General features: G+C 32.1%; 1 protein-coding gene across 1 annotated transcript in view; it reads left to right on the plus strand.

The window, feature by feature from the left end:
- Positions 1 to 6,635: 6,635 nt before the first annotated feature.
- Dop2R (dopamine D2-like receptor) overlaps positions 6,636 to 22,347 on the plus strand; it is a gene marked incomplete at its 5' end in the record, with an annotated part of 40,333 nt that continues 24,621 nt past the window's right edge. The window contains 2 exon segments of the mRNA XM_014436468.3: positions 6,636 to 6,738; positions 18,351 to 18,564. Of these exon segments, the coding sequence (XP_014291954.3) occupies positions 6,636 to 6,738; positions 18,351 to 18,564 (317 nt within the window).

The raw sequence follows: 22,347 nt of genomic DNA on the forward strand, positions 1-22,347 counted from the left end.
AAATTGATTTATAGTCGTTCGGACAAATTTTCATTTGCCAAATTTATATTCATATGTGAATATCATAAAAACTACTACCCCTACGAAGATAAGTGTCATAAACTAATTTATATCAAGTTAAATTTCCTTTATTTTGAGTGTTGGCAGACATATGTTTGTCTTATGGCTCTAGAGATATATTTTTTCTTTATACTTTATACCTTTTATACGAACAACTAGAAATTAACATTTTGTGAGTTTATTTTGTCAAATATCATAAAAAATACTACTCCTACAAAGATAAACATAATTAACTATTTTGTACCAAATTTAACTAGCTTTAATTTGAGCGTTGGTAGACATCTGTAGGTCCAATTATTTCTGAAATGAAGTTTTTCATAAATCAAACTTATTGTCCGAACAACTATAAATCAATTTATTTTAGCAAATATAATGAAAACTACTATTCCTACGAAGGTATAGTTCATACACTTCTTTACAGTCCATTAAACTAGCTTTAATTCGAGTGCTAATAGACTATATCTGTACGTCACATCGTTCCAGAGATATAGATTTCTCAAAATAAATTCACTAACTATTAATCCTTCAGTAGAATTTTAAAAATTTTGTTTTTTAAAAAGCTATATTTCGAGAACTATTGTACGTAAATAGCTCTTTTAGGACTAATATTTCCGAAAATTTACTCTTATTTAAATAATGTTCCCTTAGATTTTCTATTGTTGTTAGAACAACTATGTGCCTACCTATACTTGGCAGAATTAATTTTGACTAGTAATTATACCTAGTTTTTATTAAAGTAATCAAAAATTGGGGTGAGATAACTGCCTTTTTTTCTTTCCGGCTCTTGTACTATATGATCCTCACACGCATTTAAGAATAACAAGTTGAAATAAGATCTTTAGTTGATTTAGAAGCAAAGCTGTAATGTTATTTTAATGTACTGAAAGTTACTTGTCCCGAGAAACAGAATTTAGTGCTAAAACATCATGGTCTATTCAGAATGTGCTTCGATTTTCCGATATGGATATGACCTTAGAATAGACGGGAGAAAAGATCTTATAGAATAAACAGAATGATGGACTGTTTCAAGAGTAGTTTATTCGATAAGCTTTTTACAGTAGGGTTCCTATTTCCGTTATTCCATTTTCCATCGCATAACACACTCAGAATAAAGTACTATATTCATGTTCTGTTTTTTATATTTCGATCTGTGGTTCTGAGGCACTAAATAGTTTCGGATAACCTTAAAGAAATGGGATAATATATGTTTTTTTACATCCACTTCAAATTTTATATCCAGTTAACCTTTAATTAAGTTTTTTTTTCTACGTTCATTGAAATTTACAACTGTTTAAAAAAATACCGCAAGTAAATGTGATAAATGTTTGAGAACAAATGATAATGTTGGAAAGAAAGCACCCAATGTTGGTGCTTCAATCATTTCTTTAACTTCAAAAATGTGTCCAGTAATTTTTTTATTTTATTTATTTATTTTTATTATTATTTGATTTTATTTTATATTTTTTTATGTACATAGTTTGATTAAGTTAATTTTCTTTATCCTTCTATTTGTATATATTTAGAGAGGGATTTTATTTATTTTCATTCATATTTTATTTTAATTATATTATTACAATTTCTTGAGACAAGGTAATTATTTATTAAATAAATCAAAACTTGTATCCTTTTTTGTCTCAACACTTTTTATTTTCCAACAGTCCAACGTTTCGGCCATTTTAGCCATCCTCAAGGACATCTTCAATTATAAATTCTTCCTCACATTAATTTTAGATTACTTTCGCAGGCTATTCTGCCCAGGTCATTCATTAATTATAAGTTAAAAACCTATTTTTAAAATTTAAAATCATAACTATCTAATTCTTCTTATATTAAAATTATCCACAGTATATGGGTAGTGATTCTGTGGGGTTTAAAATTAATGGGAGGAAGAATTTATAATTGAAGATGTCCTTGAGGATGGCTAAAATGGCCGAAACGTTGACTGTTGAAAAATAAAAAGTGTTGAGACAAAAAGGATACAAGTTTTGATTTATTTAATTCATATTTTATTTTAGAATGAATTTGGTTGGTAATCACTATTAGCTATTTCCTAACAACGTTGTAGCAGATTGTAATATCTATCAATAAACAATGTTGTAAGTAAAAAAAAAAAAAACCGCCATCTTTTTTTTTTTTTGAGACGCATCAAGGGAATATCAGGGATTGTTAAGGATGAGAGATTAAGATCTAATGGGTTTGAGCGAAAGATTGTGGAATGTAAGAATTGATATCTATTTCGGACCAAATTTTCAACGAATGAGATGTGTGAGGTCTTTATGGATGAGTTTATTTGTGTCATAATGAGAAGCATCAAAGATTTGACGGAGGAATTTGGATCGTGTTAAAGCCACCTCAAATCGACTATGTCTTTTTGTTGGAAAGCTTTAAAATGAACAAGCGACAAACTGATTCGGATTAAAACATCTATTTGGTCAATTTAAACATTTGAAAAACTAAAACTAAAATAAACAAAAGATGACTAATGATGAATAAAAGTAGAAATAAAAAAAGCCTCTCAGATAAAAATAAAATAGCTATATAAATTATGAAGATGACAATAAACTAATTTACAAATAAACATATATAAAACAAATACTAGTCGACGCAAGCTACTCCACTCTAATAGGTCCGAGGAAGAGTGCTGCCGTAATGATTAGGTCGCAACTCTTGTAGTTAAATACACTGCTGTAATGGTACAAAGTTGGTGTAGTGGCTCATCGATAGTCCAAACATCAACAGTCGTATTAATGTATTAGGCGAGCCGACAAAATGAACACACAGTTCATAGCCACTAATTACCGGGACTTATATTAAAGTCGAAACACAGAAAAGGTCTGTTTTCGAACTGTAATAACGGTTAACTCACTAAAAACATCCAAATTATTAAATTATAAGGGCAGACAGGGCTGCTTAGACGCTACCATGGCCACTAATTAGCCGGAACTTCCATAAAAAAAAACTGAGATGGTCGATCCGTTGCTAGGTGACGCCCTAGCAACAATTATCAGCCCCTAGAAACTGTCTCTATTACTCATTATAACACAAAAATATAATTACATTTTTTCTTTTAAAATAACTAAATCCAATTAAATTAATATAAATAAAAATAAACGTTATTAAATTAAACACTAAGCCTAACTAAATATTATTTACAAGGTAATTATATATTATGGCGTTAACAGGTCGTAAGGATTGGATAAGAGAGGAATTTGATGGTTTGGTGGAGCACCAAAGCTCAACTCTGTATGTCAAAATTTCCCTGATTATGATTATGAATGCATCAGTTTTTTTTTTTTTTTGTCGTAAATGGGAAGTTAGGAGTGTTTTGTGTTGTGTCAGTTAGGTGTTTTGGTAATCTAAATCTACGAGCATTTCTTTGTCCTTTCAGTCTAACATGGGGATTCCAAGTATGGCTGTTGTAATGAAGAAGTCCTAAGTAGTGACATTGTTCAACAGTCGTTAGTGGGATATTAAATAGATTCTGCAGGCCAGCGAGTTATAGTTTACGATGGAGAGTAAAGGTGCTCTGATTTATATTCATTCCCCAGTTGTGACACCATTCTTCAATGACGTTATGTGAGAATGTCGAATTTGTGATCCAGAAGTACTGTTATAGTTTGATTAAGTCTTTTTAATGTGATATATTTACTCACAAATAAAATAATGGAATGAACGTATTAAAGATTAGCTGGTCCTTCTTGTTTATTCGTAAAATTGTGTTCTGTAGAAGACTTAAAAATAAACCTAATTAAAATATTTTACAGCAGAAAAAGCGTTATCGTATATTACAAATCGCCTATAATGAGATAAATGCCCACTGGGCATCTCTCAGAGGAAAAAAAAAGTAGGACATTCCTCCCGAAGAACTGTTGTTTTTAAAGCAGAAATGATCACAACTAATCTTTATTTTTCGATTTATACCAAAAACCAGCTTTTTTTTTTAGTTCTTTATATAATTTTTTAAACAACTTTTTGGCCTGTAGTTTCGAGTTAATTACGGGTATTTTAGAAAGTGAAACCTTTGTCTTTGGAAACTTGCAGTTATTTCTCAACTAAACAAAGATATTTCTTTGTTCTAAATAACAATTTTCTTAACTTCCACATTACTGAATTCCTTTTCCATTCTTTCGTCTGAAGAATGTACTCATTCTGTTTCTCTGTATGTAATGTTTTTTGTGTGTCACTTGCATTCCAAACTCTTTAGCTGGAGAGTTGGCAAGAGCAGCACTAGCTTCTTTATCCCTTTCATGGTACAAAGATGTTATATCTTATTTAGATTAGTTAGATATGTTATTGATAAGCGTGATGTTATTTAAAATTTGATAGTGTTACACACTTCTAATTAATCAGGCTGTATCATTTGAAACTGTATGGATTATACTGCAAAATGGCATATATTTAGCAAAAGCTTCAACAGCAATTCTCAAACTTTTTATTCTCTCTTTTTTTAGCCCATTTACGAGGATTTGACAGTTGTATAATTCAAAAGCAAGAAAATATATCTAAATAAATTTTTAACCTACTGACTGCCCTACAGTATACTTCAATAATGTTGCCCTTACCCCTGTTGAACAGATCCGCTATCTTGGACTATATCTGGACAAACGACTAACCTGGAATCCTCACACAACGCTGAAAAGACAGAAAACTGCACGTCGATTTCGACTATTACAGCACTTACTAGACAAACGGTCCAAACTTCCAATTCATTACAAAAGACTGGTCTACATAACAATAATAAGACCTATCGAATTCATCTCTTATCTAATCCTTACAATCCAAAATTCTTCGTAAAATCCTAAATGCTCCCTACTTTGTCACAAATAAAATCATCTACAAAGACCTTAATGTTCCATTTGTAACCGATCTAGCCCGAACCAGATTTCAATCCTTCCTTTACAAACTCTCTAACGACTCAAGCCCATTAGTTTCTAATCTTGCTTCCTCTTTTATTCCGGACAATCCTCCGAGGCGTCTGAAAAGAAGATGGCCTCGAGACCTTATATTGTAAAAACGTTTTTGAAGTGCTACCAATGGGTAGTTTCTCTACATGCTTGTACCACACCATTATGATTTCCTCAAATTTACTTCATGTATTTATGTAAAGTTGTAAATATCAATAAATCAATTTTAAAAAAAAATAAAATAACATTTAACACTTATCGAAGTCTATGCCTAAATATTTGTGCTAAATTTGAAGAAAATCTGAGATGATAATGTTCAAAAGTGGGTTGATTTGACCTGGAATGACCTAGCCACAAATGCCAAGTGTTAGGAGTTTTCAATACTCTTTCTGGCATAAATATTGAACCTATTTCTTTGCACATCTATAATATTAAATAACAGCATTTTACAAATAGTATATAATAGCTGCATATACAAACAAGCAACCGAGTTTCAAGTAAAGTGTTTATTTACAATTCGGCATTTTAACATGAACTACTATATATACCTGAAAGTATAATACCTTAAGCCTAGTAATTATATTTCATCTTCATCATCAATTCATCGCTGAGTCTTGGCCTCCTCAGTTAGTTTCGCCCATTGATCTCTCTCTCTTGCAGCTGTTCTCTAGTTTGCCAGTCTAAGAAGAGCTCTTCTATCTGCGTAGACCCCATCCATGTAACGCAATCTAGATCTTCCAACTTTTCCTTTTCTTTCTGGACGCGTCAGCATAATTTTGCAGGCTGGGCTACTCTCATCCATCCTGGCTACATGCCCCGCCCATTTAAGAAGCTGTATTCTAATGAACAGAACTACATTCGCATTATGTACGGCGGCCAGTTCTTCTTTACTCCCCCTTGTTTAATCGTTACCTGAGCGCACTGGTCCATAAATACGACGTAGTACTTTTCTTTCAAAGACCATCAGCTTGCTTTCATCTCTTTTGGAGAAGCTCCACGTTTCCGCTTCCATATGTAAGAACAGGACGAATCAACGTCCTGTACAGAGTATTTTTTGTTCTCCTGGAGATTATTGCGATTACTTAGATACAGGACAAAATAGCATTTCTTCACATCATTTTCGACATTTACTTAATAGCCCAGATAAACAAATCGCTGGACCGTTTCGAATGTGTAGTCACCAATCGACATCTGTGGATGTAGTGCATGAATACCAACAACCATATACTTGGTTTTGATCTCATTTATAGAAAGTCCCATCTTCTGCGTAGACTGTTCAAAAGCCAGAAAAGCCTCAGTTGCGCCGCGAAGTGATCGCCCGATAATATCAATATCGTCTGCATACATTACGTCTGGATTTGTATTGACTTACTAAAGATGTATTCGCGCGTCTCTGAGTACTTTTTCAAATAAGTTGAAGAGGAGGCAGGCCAACGACTCTCTCCGCTTTACCCCTTTTCTTGTACAGAACTCCTCTGACATCCCAGCCTGGATTCCTACTTTACATTCCACCGTGTTCATAATAACTATATTTAAATGCATCAATCACACGACTGCATACTTTGGTTTACACATTCTTACTATATTTCTATGGTAATAACTTGTAATTGTAAAAATTAATATGAAATTTGATGCACTAAATAATGATATTTATCCTTCCATTTATTGCAGGTTGCCCGGAAGAGGGGACCCTAACGGAAACAACGACAGTGGCTACGCAGCTTCCGCTGGTGATCCCCAGATGCTGGATCCGATCGCCGCTGACGACAAAAAAGTGAACTACTTTTTTTATTGAATTAACAATTCTTGATATAAATAATTGATGTTACTATTATTTTTTTTTATTTTTTTTATTTATTGATATTTACAACTGTATAAAAAAATACAACCAGTAAATTTGATCATAATGACATAATGGTATGATACAGGATGTAGAGAAACTACCCAGTAGTAGAACTCTAAAAACAGTTTACAATATAAGGTCACAAGGCCATCTTCTTTTCTAATGTTACTATTAAAAAAAAATATTATGAAATTAATTTTATCAACGATTTTATACAGTTTTTTTTTTTAATCAAGATTTTCATCCAATAAGATGACAACATCTATCGTTCAGTACTAAAATAACGTATAAATATAAAAATAGACAAAATAAAATATATTTTTTTTTTATGAATGAACAAATTTAATTGTTCGGGCATTGTGGTAACTATAACGGCTTGTAACCTATAACTACACAATTTTAAAATTATTTCAACAAATACAAGTAACGATTTAACGTAAAAAATACAACTGAAAAAACAAACTTAAATAACTAAAATATAGTTACTTAAAAAAAATCAGATGACGATAGAATATTGATATATCGGTGACTTACTTCACAGAGGTTGCTAGGTACATTTCCTCTAAATTTATCAAAGATACAATTAAAAGTTATTACAACTTTAATTATATTTACCTTTGATTATATTTTAGTAAAGTTAGATAACATGTACTAAGCACCACTGTGAAGTAATACATCAATAAATTATATATTATTATATAAATACATCATTATATTATATGACAATAATCCACATATATGACAATAATCCACAATACATGAAATAATACAGAATATATATTAGTTATGAAACAATTAATAAATAAATGAAGGATGAAAATAATAATGATAACGATTTACTTCTAATAATAATAAAGCTAATAAATTCATGAGAGAATGCAAGAAGTATGGAATGACCCTGGCTAAAAACAAGAATATAAATTAAACGCCTAGACATAAGTTTTATATATAGACAGAGAGCCCGGGTCGGAATAATTATTTTCCTAACAAATCTGTTATGTCCGGTATGGCATAGTTTTACAAATTTAAGTCTATTATAGAACTGGTACAATATTAATTTCATTTCATATACATAGCAATATTTTTTGAACTTGGGTATCTCATTGGTAAGGTAATGAACTACTTACACCAAGGGGACCTCATTTCGAATCCGGCTGTGGTAGATAACTATTATATGTTACCTATAGTCGTTGAGTCAGTCCTGTGGGTTCAGGAGCCCTCCGGGGTCAACCCAGCCTCATAAAGTGGGTACCCTTAATTGTGCATGATTCTGACTTGATCACCTCCTTGCTCAACCGTTGGTCTAGTAACAGTACTGCACCCCGGACCCTTCATGGGTTGTAGTATTACAGATTTAATTTTTGTTTTAAGCTATATTTTTATTTTTATTTTAACGAACCAGGTATCAAAAAGTAAAAACGAAAGCTTTGTTTTTCCATGTAAATTGGTCTCTCCTGTTATACCCAATAGAAATAATAAAGAAGATTTAAAGTCCTAATTTCATAAAAATATTATATATTATTTCTAAAATTTAAGCCTGATTAAATTACTATTTTCAGTCACCAACTGAAAAATTGAGAAGATATTGTATGAAGATATGTATTATATTTTAACATTATTGTATTGTTTGTTGTAAATCCAAGCTTATGTCATTTTCATACTTTATATTTGTTTTGTTTTTTACCTCTTAACTTCATTATTAAATGAAGATTTTTAATAGAGAGAGAAATACTTTATTCATATATGCTGCCTAAATACATTAGGTTGCTATCTCACACAGCATACTTATCAATCCGTAATCGAACATATTTACATTACATATTCATGGTATAATCATAAAAAAAGATATACAATAATAGGATATAATAAACAATTTTTTTTCACCACTACAGTTTCCTTTTACAATCCATTTCGGTCTCACTCACTCCCATTTTCCCCTCTCATTTCTGCTCAATTATTCAATTCACCCTATCAACAAATTCGCTCTCCGGAATTCACCCTCCTAGATCCTCTTCAGTGACCCGCTAAAAAAATTCAATATAAGACGGTAATGTGAGATCAGACCATCATTCATAGTCACAGCAGTAGATCAGTCTATCGAGAACAAACAACTAGATACATTTTACAAGAATAAGAATAACAGAGAATAAAAGAATAATAATAATAAAAGAGAAAGTCTAATTCACGTTTTTATTACTAGGAAACATTCTCGCTGAAGAAAAATTAAAAACGATAAAATTATTATTTTGTGAGAACTTACAAATTATTGATCCTTTGATAATTTAAACAAATTAATTCCATATTGATTGAGCCCTTACATCACATATATATTATATTGCTTTGCTGCACTGTTACAAGAATATTTAAGCTTGGTGGACTCTCTCCTGTAAACAAAACTAAACTGAAATTTAATTAATGGCCAGACACTCTTAGAATAATGAATAATGTTAAAACAATAGAATACAAGCGAGACCAATTAAAAATGATCTGAGGGCGGTTCATTAAAGGCCCGGTTCCTTGCAAACTGTTAATATCCACCAGCGTTTTACAAAGTACAGGAAAAGTAGGGATATCTAGTCCTTCAGCCAATTCTTTTATTACTTTTTTTAGAAGTGCAAAGGTGGGGGGGGGGGCTCCGCTATTCAGAACTGAGAACTAAAAAAAAAATGTTTCACTGGTAAACTGTTTTGACTAAATGGATTTGAGATGGGAACCAGCTCTTTGTCTCCCTAACCAAATGAACTCTGTTCTCGCTGGGGTCCTTTTTGTATCTAGTTAGAGGCGACTCTATTGTTTTTTTATTTTATTAGATAAAAAAAAAGCGAGATAGGCATGGGGATATATTTACTATGCTCAACAATTGGTATAAAAAGATCATGAGGTTTTCTAATAACCAAATAATCAGTTATGAAGTATTTGTTATATAATATTGGTTTTGACGTATAAAAACCTTTAATATTTTCTGTATTCATAAAAAAAAAAAAAATATATAGAAATTTATATCCATTTTGAAACTGGATGTATTTTTAATTGTATTTGATATTTTATGAAATAAACTTCAACTTTATCATTTATTTATTATAAGAGGAAATGGTTCGGGTGCAGTCATAGAAAAAAAATCAAATGTCGTAAAACGATTTGAGCTTTTCCAAACGTTTCGCTGCACATTGCAAGACTTCACCAGGGCTAAAAATGATACAAAAACTTAAATAGGGTAAAAATAAATGAAAAATGAAAATTAAGAATTAAAAAAAAAATGTACTGCTATGTATGCTATGGAGATTTATTCGGGATACCAAGATAATCGTTGAAGGCAATTATCCAAAAATAAGTTAATCAATTAATTATAAATTGAGTCCTAAAAGACTATTATTATAATTGGATTCCTTTCCAAAGGCTGTTTGTGTGTTTACCAGTTTACCAATTAAATACCTTTATATTTATAAAATGTTGTTACCATTAATTATATATTATAATAAAGAATGATATATTGGGTTTTATAATAGTATATAAACTACATACAGAAACTAAGTATTTATTTACAATTTGTTATTATGATTAAAATGATTCAGATAAAAGTTGCCATAAAATATAGATTATTACATTATTACTTATTGGTTAATTTTATACTTATAGCTGCTGATGCCGTGGGATGTAGTGCCGTAGGTGTCGTTCATAAACGATGTCCAGGTCTCGTGGCCCTGCTCACGACTTCGTCTGGTCAAAGTGCATCTTCTAAGCCTGCCTCCTGATTGTGATCCTCCTCCGTCTAAGCCTTCCTGTTGAGTGTGTCAGTCTCGATCTTATAGATTTCTTCTGTATTTTTCTCCCATTTCCCTTTTGGGGCGTTACCTTATTTTTGAATCTCCTCTCTTATTGGGCGACCCCCTCCTCAGCGCCGAGAATGTGTAAAAATGTTTGACATGTCCAGGAAGGGCCTGCACCTGGTTAATTTGATTCTGGTCCCTCATCACAACCTATCATTTTGTGTTTTGACACTTGATAGTTAGCCAATCTAATTTTCTCAGGGGCCTCTGGTAATGTGACAAACTTAACACAGTTGTTTTCATATCCGGGGACGCTAAAAGCTTCGCAGAAGGATACCCTGACCAGGTATAGGGGCAGATGACGAAACACCTTAATAATACCCAGGATTGTCAAATGGTCAATACATAGAAGTACAACTTAAACTTTGAATTAGATAAGAATAAAAACAAATTTCAGGCAATCAAAGAAAATGAAAATAACAACAAATAAAATATATATAAAGTGTACCTTAAAAGATGGAAAAAGGGAATAAGGTAGAAAGCGTAACTTACAGATGGCAAGCGAGCAAGGAAATGAGTTGACAGCTAAGCGTGAGAGTGGACAGTGATGAGTGATGGTTGTTAAAAATACGTTACATTTGAAAATAATGTTACAGTAAAAAAAATTAACAATTAAACAAATATTTAAAAAATAAACGTAAAATGATAATATAAACAGTAAGGAGGATAAAAATAAATTAAAAGATATGGGAGGAAAATTAAATTCTAAAATGCAGAACGTAGAGTGAAAGAAAAATTATGGAGGTATAACAAGACTTATAATTTGTCGGTATGTCAGGGAAATACAAGTCTTTATCCACTTTATGATTGAAAGATTTATGTGTTAATTTGATATGAATGGATTCCGAGATAAGGCGTTTTTGTTTTTTATAGTTGGGGACAGCAGTGCTTTAACCAGAGAATAGCCGCACCTGGACTATCTTCCTTTTATAATCACACACAGTCAATCATCTATCTTCCAGCATTTATTTACTACTTTTCACATTTCTAATTGAAGTTGTATTTCCATAGTCTCTAACTCATGCGATGGTGAAACAACAAAATAATTTAATTTTTTGTTCGATTGTGAAAAATAATTTAACCATTGAAAAAAAATATTAATTAATCTTGAAACCTTTCGGAGTTAGTGAATTTAATTCGCATGATGTTCTAGATAAAAATTGATTTTTTTAGAAAATTTTCAGATGAACGAATTTTCTCATCCTCCGTTTTAAGAGTAGCTAAGTAATCTGCCAAACACAAATAAATCGTTTCCGGCAAGGAATTAATAAGAATGGATATAAAAAATGCTCTCGTATCGATTTATTTTAACTTTCCAGATATCTAACATACCAGTATATCTAACATACTAGTATATCTATGTATGTATGTATGAAAACTGTTATAATTGAAAGCTTTAATTATAAGATAATTAAAGAAGAGTTATTCAATACTTTATTGAAAACAGGTTATATTTGGTGGGCTCTGGGCCTCCAATATATCTCTGTGGCACTATACTAACTTTAACCAAGTTCAAAAATAAGGTAGACATTATAAAGTCTGGTTATCCATTATATCATAATGGTGTTATGATATAAATGTTTGCAATCTGATTAATTATAAGTCTGTTGTTGAAGAAAAAATCCAAAAATCTAAATGAGATTCTATTAGACCTCCTATTTTCATGTATTACTGGATATAGTTATAAAATTTTGTTAATTATTCTATGAGCAATTTAACTATCTACTTTTATATAATATTTATTTTTTCAACAAATTGGTTATATTTTGTATGTTTGTGCAGTGATGTTTTTAAATACTTCACTTGTTATTAAAAACCAAATACATATTTTTTTTTTAATATGTATTTATTGCTATTTACAACTGTACATCATGATACATTTAGTAAATCTGATCTAAGTTAAATTGGAGTGTTACAGGCGTGTTGAGAAACTACCCATTGGTAGCACTCTAATGACATTTTACATTAGCTGGTCTCGTGGCCATCTTCTTTTCAGGTGTCTCAGAGGATTGTCAGGAATGGAAGAGGATGCAAGATTAGAAACTAGGGGTTTTGAATGGTTTGAGAGTTTATAATGGAAGGAGTGATATCTGGTTCGGGCTAGATCGGTTACATAGGGAACATCAAGGTCTTTATGTATGATTTTATTTGTGACAAAGCATTGAGGATTTTACGAAGGATTTTGGATTGTAAGGATTGAATACGAGAGGAATTCGAAGGTTTACTGGAGCCCCAAAGCTCAACTCCATATGTCCAGATTGGCCTTATAACAGTCATTTAGATCAGTCTTTTGTAATGTGTTGGAAGTTTAGACCATTTGTCTAGTAAGTGATGTAATATTCGAAATCGACGTGCAGTTTCCTGGCTTTTCAGTCTGGTGTGAGGATTCCAGGTTAATCGTTTGTCCAAATGTAGACCAAGGTAGCGGATCTGTTCGACAGGGATAGAATACATAAATAAAAATAATTTCCAGCTTTATTCAGACTTCTTCCAATGACGGCCCTTATTTCATCTTTATATGATTTTACTGACCTATGACTGAAAATATCTACTATAAATACCTGTAGGCCATGCATGTTTCATATTACCGATCAAAATAGATGTTTATTTATGATAGAGGGATAGGCTGCCAATACGCAGGGGACGAAGGGGTAGAGAATTTATGAAAATACTTGCAGATTATTGCGCAATATATCAAGAGGACGGACGGTTGATGAATGTGCCCCAGTATATATAGCCCCAGACCCCAGCACCAAGCTCGGGGTCTGATAAGCTGATATTACTACAACACCTGCCATATCCATTCTCCCATTTTACTTCAGCATTCATTTTCATAAAACATTATGAGCTTATATCAGGAGGGGATGGATCAAAAGTACAGTTATTAATATCGGCCAGCAATTCTCAGGCACGTCAACTTCAATTGTTGCAGTCAGTGATGGAGGTGCTTGATTTTTTTTCTTTATATACATTGACATTTACAACTGTATTCATATATTAATACACATAGTATTTAGGTAGGTAGCACTCTAATAATATTTTTACATCAGAAGGTCTTTAGGTCATCTTCTTTTCAGGCGCCTCGGAGGATTGCCAAGAATGGAAGAGGAAGCAAGGTTAGAAATTAGGCTAGATCGATTATTTTATTTGTGAAACAGTAAGGAACATTGAGGATTTTACGAAGTTTTATGGATTGGATATAAGAGCAATTCGAAGATTTAATGGAGCTCTAAAGCTCAACTCCAGTCCAGATAGGCCTTATTATCGTCATGTAGATCAGTATTTTGTTATGGATAGGATTTTAGACAGTCTAGTAAGTGTTGTAATAGTCAGAATCGACGTGCAGTTTCCAGTCCTCGAAATTTCAATCAATTATTTAGCAATAAAGATTGCCGTATATTTCCCATTAAGAAATATATAATTCGTACTCCTAGAATTAACCCATAGAGACGGTACTAAAACAATATAATTATTATTTAAATTTTTAAAGATGCAGAAATAGTGTTGATGGAGATAGAAGTTTTACGACATTTAACAAGAATATAGGAATATACCACAATTTACATTAAGTTATCGGTACATAACAGTGCAGATATAGGTTTTTAATGAAACTCTCGTGATATATTTATGTTTTAATTTTTTTTTTAATATGAAATAATTTCAAGTCGTAAATTACCTGTAAATGGGTATATTAGTGTTTGGGTGTTTAGCCCAGCGCAAATGGAAATTTTTTTATTAATTCAGAATGTGGTCCGAACAGATGGCAATATTTATTGGTTGGTGGCAAAAAATCATACAAAAACAATAAAAATAAAATGAAATATAACTTGGTTACACGTCTGATTATTTGGGCTTGTGAAGCCTACTGGGAGCGACTGTTTTTAAGCTAGAATTTCACAATATGAACTAATTTCAACCGATAAAATCAATATAATACAACTAAATACAAAATATTAAAATGAAAATAGAAAAATTAAATAAAAAGGATTATAAATAGAAGGTGTTGATGACCGGTGAAGTTTGATGCCATTAAACAAGAACAAAGAAGCGAATGCTCATGAAATCCATTTTTGTGAATATAAGTTTTTGAAAATTTTATTTTGTAATTACATAATGCCACGAAATATTTGATGAGGTATTTTCAGATGACTCAAAATTAAAAGCTTGCAGAGCATAGCACATTATCTAGTTAATGTTGTTTTTTTTAAATCCAGTTAACTTCTCGTTTCCTTAAGCAATCTGCATTATTGGATGAAAACAAAAAGCAACTATTTTTTTTTTTTCAATTACAAAAGTTTCAAAACGTTGCTATGATACCTTGTAACTCAAAAAATAAAACTGAAATCAAAATTAATGTGTCATTTCAAACACTGCTCCTAAGAATTATCGAATTCATAAAAGTTTATATAGATATTTAACTAAGCGATGGTTGAGACAAACAAATTACTGAGTTGTTTTTTTCTAAGGAATTGAAATCGTGTTGTTAATTTATTTTCGGAATAACGATATAATACAACTTAAGCGACGTGATGTAGAATAAAAAAAATATTAAAGATTAAAACATACTACCTGTAAAAATAGGTTGACATATGTTAAGCAATATCTTAATTATTTTTCAACTGAAATTTTTCCCTTTATTGTCACCTCCTTATTTGTGCTATTTACCTACCGCCAGTTCTATTCATTCAAGGTTTCTTCTTCGAAGATCCTCTTCCATCAGTAAGGGTCTTTGGTGAAGACCCTTACAGATGGAAGAGGATGTTTTACGGTATAACCATCAGACCTCCCCTCTTCACCGTGTGATGGTAGTAGTGTGTTGGAGTAAATGAAATAGGTACTTCTCCTGCTAACACCTGTAAGCTGTTCGAATGATTCGCAGCAGGGCCATCCTCTGAACAGTGATTAACCTGCTCTCCCGCCTGAGCGAGAGATACTGACTCTACGCAGGGAACGCATACCCCAAGTTACCCACAACCACTCCTTTATAAGTGGTCAATGTTCCTGAGTATCTGAGGCCCCAAAATGCGCTCCCGATTCTATTTAGTTCACTAAGAGCAAAGACAACCTTGCTTCTCATGTATTCCAAGTGTGGCGTCTCATTGAACTTTCTTCCAAGCCTTATGCCAAGGTATGCAACAATCACTACTCTTTGTATCCTATGGGTAATAAGGTGAGCTGTGTCTATCGTACCCCTTAAGAGTATCGCTTGAGTCTTGGCAGCAGCCATCTTCGACTTCTTCCTTTCGCTCCTAGCACGTTGACGCACCGGCCAGCTTCATCAATTAATCTGAATCAGCTGTTTGAAGTGACTACTTAGGTCATGTCATTTACACAAACACTCCCAAAACTCGTAAAATATCAGTTTCCACAGAGCATGACCAAGGACAGAGCCCTGCGGACAACCCATTTCCATGGTGTCTTAAATTTCAAAGTAGTACCCTCTTATCTTTACCGTCCTATCCTATAGGCAACTCTTCAAGAGGTCGTACAAGTTGCTGGGGGCCTCACACTTTTGTAATTGAAATTCATCTCTGCAATAGTAATCATTTTCCCACATTTCTTAGAGAAGATAATTTTAATAGCATGACTGTCTCACTCCTATACACTTTGAATAAGGGAAGGCCTGTTTTCATAAACATACAAAATATTTTATTAATGTTTTCCTAATCCCTATTAGAAAATAAATCGGTTAATATTTTGAATATAAACACACAATACATATATTTATTTCGAAATTGTCTCCTTTTTCAACAGTTAACTACAGATTATACAGTGTCCGATGTTTTTAGTTTTTGTAGTAAAGGTTGATTCCATTTGCTGAAGCACACAATGTTCACTAATAAACTAATCCTAAAAACCCAACCTAAAACATTTCCATGCCACGTCATCTAATTCGTTCCAATTAGTTGACAGCCTGATGCCAATGCTGATGAATACAATAATTATTATTTTAATAAACGTAGTGTAGTAAACCTATTTCCATGGTTACGTAGTTGATAAAAATTACTTACCTTACAACGTGCCGACGCAAGCATTTTATATTATATTTTATATATAAAAAAAAATCTAAAAAAACTATTACCATTGTTTCCATCCTTTATATTTAAAAATGAACTCCTTTATGAACTTTTAGATGATTTTCGCTTCAAAAAAACATTTATACTTTATACTCTGGAAATAAATTGGAATGAGGCCTTTAAATTGAATCTCTGTAACAATTTTTCGAAAGTTCGAAAACTCATACAAACGGTTGCTCAGGTTATATAATTTTATTTTTCAAGGGTGTTCTAGGCGGACACCGTAGGCTGATCGAAGACTATGGCATGCCCTTGGGATGCCGCTGAGTGATGGCAAGATCCAGGTTGACCTTAGGCTCTTAAATCTTACACCTCTCTCTGATCCAACCAGAGTCCTGTTATGTCATGTAGTGTCTTTATAATTTTGTCTTTGTTATACAGTTGTTTACATTTTGTCTCATGGTATCAAATATCTTTATATAAACGGCAATGTTGCATAAATATTTCGTTTTTATTTTTCATTACACCAACTTCGGAACTTTTTTTAATAATTGTTGACAATAACTTTTTGTTGTTATATTTTTTCGAAAACACAAAAAAAATACTTTTTATACCATCATTGGTACAATTCTAAAGATTTAAGTTGCAGGTAATTTATATTTTTGATTTGCTAACTACCCAATACTAAAATATTAATGTTCCAGTATGAGATCTTTTTAAATTAATATAATGTGTGTTTTATTATGTCCTTAATTGAAAAGGTCTTTACTATTTGTTTAAATCTATATTTTCCATCTTATTATGTTCCAATGAAAAATCGCTGAGGTGTTGTATTGTTGAAACGACCATAGTTTTCCATATATGCCTGAATAAAATCAAGCAATTTGAAATTTCCCGGTGGGATATCGTTGACCTTCACTAAAGTGTAAGGAATTCTGGCATACGTATGAACACCCTTTCCTTCAGACGATTCTTGAATTCGCTAACAAGGTAAAGTATTAAAGTTGCTGAAAATCGATTTTATTCTCAATTTATCGCTACAAAACAGTTCGTGATGGTATAGATTTTCACGTCTAGGTTTTTAGCCCAGTGTTATAGAATTTTTTTAAATTTAATTATTCCGAAAAATGCATCAAATGTGGTCCGACCAATAAAATTTATCGATTGGTGCCAAAATAACATACAGATATGATAAACATAAAGTGAAATATGAGTTAGTTACACTCTTGACTATGCGTGATAGACTGTGGAGGTCAAATGCTTTACACGATGTACTGAGGAAATACATCTCACGTTTCCTGACGTGTTTTTTTTTCCCATATAATGGGTTCTTCGCTCCCAGGCCTATTTTTGTGAGTTCCACCCATTGGCTAACGGGCCTCTCACAGGGAGGCAGTGAGTGAGTTTTGTACAATTTTACACTTGAAAAAAACCCGGGTGGGGCCGGGTTTCGAACTCACGATTGGGTTGGGAGCCAGGCGTCATCCGTGAAAAACTATGCCAAAAAAATATCTAGTGATAAAACAAATAATTCAGTTAATAAAATACAACTTAATATAATACAATTTATTCATTTACTTTGAGGTTGGTCTTATTCACATTATATCAAATAACAGATTGGAATCATCTCTTGTTTTAGGTTTTATACAAATATCGTTGTCTTATACAAGATTATATCCTTTACCAAACTTTTCCACAGGGCGTGAGGAGGAACGGTTCAGCAGGGGACAGAAGAAGGCCGGTTGTGAGGACAGCCTCTGAAGACGAAGGTTCGGGGAGCAAGAAGGAGAGGAAGGCTTCCGCGGCCTCTAGGTTCACCATCTACAAAGTCAACAAGGCCAGCAGGAAGAAGAGAGAAAAGTCTTCAGCAAAGAAAGAGCGCAAAGCTACTAAGACACTTGCAATTGTTTTAGGTAAGCTTAAATTTTTACTTTGTGTGAAATTGTTATTAATCTTTTTTGATTAAGTTTTTACTCATCCTTCTTAACGTCTCTTCTACCGCAGCAGTATGAAGATCTTATATATAGATCCTCTTCCATAATCCTAGATCCTGTTCTTGGCTGACTGCGTCATTCCACTCCATTCTTGAAGTATGCTTCTTTGAATGCAACACCCCAAAGTGCTTTTTAGCATTTCATACTTCATCATTCATTACTTTGGTCATTCTTTTTACATATTACATACTATAATATATTCGACCGATTTTATCCCAGGTTTCCTCAATTTCTGTAATTTATTGAAGTATTTCTATATACTGTAGTATTTTTGATTTTCAGTTATTTTTTTTTTTTAGTTTTTATTTAATATCGATTATCCGTCACGCTATACGCTCCTGTGCTTAGATTATTTCGAAACATTTATACGTGTCTGAGATCACTCATACTCTATTTACGGAACTAACCATTAATCGTACAATTTTTCACTGGCGAAACGATCAAATTATGTTTATAGATACTCAGAACTAGAGACAGAAACCATTCATTAATACCTGATTGGATAAAAAAAAGAAAGGGTAAAACTAGAAACAACGATATTCCTATTAACTTATTTTTTGTCATTCCTTGGTCTCTCTAACTTCAAATTTTTGCTTTAACCGGCCATAATATTCCTGAGACTTTTCTTTGGATTTATTAAATTAAAATTTTTAACATACAATTTTATTCTCAATTACTGTTTACAATTAAATGGCATTTATGTTAATCTAGCGTTATTCCAAAACAGCTGAATGTTAGAAAGTAGTCAAATGACAGTAACATACGTATAATTATTTAATTTTTTTTTAAACATTTTAAAGATTTTTCCCCACCAAATAACTTTTATTCTCCGTCGTAAACATCTACCCTCCTGTCCTACAGTCATCATCATCCGTGACGCTACAACTCTTGTAGAGTCAAGGCCTCCCGCAACTTCGTCCAGTCCTCTCTAATGGTAGCCGTTGCTCTCCGATTGCGGATTCCCAAGATAGAAAGCATCCGCTGCCGCTCCATTGATCCATCGAAGCCGGAGTCTTCCTACACTCTTTCCCATATATCCTTTCCTCTAGGATCATCCTAGAAATCTGATCCTGTCCTACACTATCGTCTCTAAATACTCCACTAATGCCTGTTGAACAGATTCAATACTTAGGATTCCATCTTGACAAGAGACTGACTTGGAATCCACAAACAAGACTGAAACGGCAAGAAACTGCTCGTAGATTCCGATTGCTACAACACTTACTTGACAAACGCTCTAAACTTCCCATTCACTACAAAAAAATATTATACACTATGATAATCAGACCAATTTGGGCTTATGTTAATTGAGCTCTGGGGCTCTATCAAACCATCAAATTCCTCCCGCACCCAATCCATACAATCCAAAATCCTTGATGCTCCTTATTACGTCAAAAATAAACTGTTAAAAGACTTCAACATCCTATTCGTTGCAGATTTGGCCCAAAACAGATATGCGTATTTTCATTCCAAACTCCTTACCCATCCTAACCTATTAGTTCTTAATCTCTCATTCTTAACAATCCCTGATAATTCTCCGAGGCGTCTGAAAATAAAATGGCCACGGAACGTTCTAATTTAAATTAATGTTTTAAGTACCACCAATGGGTGGTTCCTTCCCAAGATTTTCAAGTGTAAATGAAACATTCCAAATATTTACTTATTGTATTTATTATTTTATACAGATGTAAGTTACATTAAATAAATAAAAAACAGTTTTTTTAATTTTTTTTTTCTGTTTATAAAGGTAAATTCCCTTCCAGTGAATGAAAAAACATTAAATTTTCAAGTGATAACACACCAATATTATTTTCAAATACGAGAAATAAACCATTTGCTCACAAATTTACATCAAAGATAGAATTAAAGAACTATTAACACCTTCATATTCTATTACAATTTATTCAGAATGTTTTTTTATTTTTATTTTATTTATTTATTGATATTTACAACTATATAAAAAAATACAACCAGTAAATTTGATCATAATGACATAATGATATGATACAGGATGTAGAGAAACTACCCAGTAGTAGAACTCTAATTTCAGAATGTTAAACGTCTTATTTAGATTCGCACATTTTTGACTGAAGCGTTTAATTCACAAAACTAATCCAAGACCTATCCGACACTTTTTACTAGAACATAAAGGAAACAACAAAATATGGGAAGAAAAAAATTAGCATTCCGTATTACTTTTTCGATACTACTCCCCATCATACACGTGATATTCGAAATTTCGTCAGAGAATTTCATTTTATCATTTTCTATTGTAAAAATTTCAATATGAGTGCAGGCAATGATCAGATTACTCCACCAACTGCTACCTTAATTAGTCTTCACTGCCTCCTAAAACCAGAAACGTGACAAGAAAGAATTTAATAAAGGAATCCCCTGCGGTCGCTTTTCAAATCTAGGATCACTAGGTTGAGCGTAAATACAAGTATGTATGGACGTGTGTTCAGTTTCATGTTATTTTATTATTGCGCTTACTATATCGTTTAATTTTTATCATTTTCTTTCTGAATATCGCATATTTAAGAAAATGAGATTCTAAATTATCAACTTTTGATAAAAGTTTGAAATCTCAGGAACAATTAGCTTTAGATATGAAGCTCGGTAAATATGACATAAGGAAGTTAATAATTACTATATTCATATATATACTTGCAATAGGAGGATTAGTAATATTTTGTGCAGGTTCTAATGCGCCTAAAAAAAATAATGTCGGCTGATTTGCCCAATACAATGCCAACATGTAGGATAACACATATTTCCCACAAAATGTTAACTTAGAGAACATAAGGAGGTTAAAATGAAATTAAAAAAAAAATTGACATAATAAGTCAGGAAACGGGAAGTTCTCGTTTTTCGGGAAAACAACAAAAATGTTTAATTTATAATCTTAAACACTCTCTTGAGACTGATAATTTTTTAAAAATAAATAATTTAATTAATATCCATTTTAGTCTCAAAACATTTTATTTTTCTTATATGTCCGACGTTTCGGCCAATCCGGCCATTCTCAGGGACAATCTACTTAATACAATTTTGGAATTATATAATTTAAAAACTCTAACTCCATGCAGGCTATTCTGCCCAGGTCAAAACAACAATTTCTAATTAGTCAAAAATTCACTCAAAACCAAAATTAAAATCATTTATCACAGTTACTATTCCTTAAAAACTTAATTGATAAAGTCACTATTCCTTATTAGAAATTGATGTTTTGACCTGGGCAGAATAGCCTGCATGGAATTGGAGTTTTTAAATTATATAATTTCAAAATTGTATTAAGTAGATTGTCTCTGAGGATGGCCGGATTGGTTGAAACGTCGGACTTATAAGAAAAATAAAATGTTTTGAGACTAAAATGGATATTAATTAAATTATTTATTTAAAAAAAATTAAAATTTGTTCATTTTTGAAAAATTTAATCTCGGGATTTGCAAAAAAAAACAGAGCTATTTTAAATTGTGGAGTTTTTAAATTATATAATTTCAAAATTGTATTAAGTAGATTATCTCTGAGGATGGTCGGATTGGTTGAAACGTCGGACTTATAAGAAAAATAAAATGTTTTGAGACTAAAATGGATATTAATTTTTTTTTTTTTTTTTTACTTTATTAAGTTTATTCACAACTGTAAAAGTATTTTTACAACCAGCGAATGAGATGTAGAGAGAGAGAGAGAAAAAAAAAA

Source organism: Halyomorpha halys, unplaced genomic scaffold (genome assembly GCF_000696795.3).
Source record: "Halyomorpha halys isolate HHAL.00 unplaced genomic scaffold, Hhal_1.1 Scaffold1936.1, whole genome shotgun sequence".
NCBI classification, from domain to species: Eukaryota; Metazoa; Arthropoda; class Insecta; order Hemiptera; family Pentatomidae; genus Halyomorpha; species Halyomorpha halys.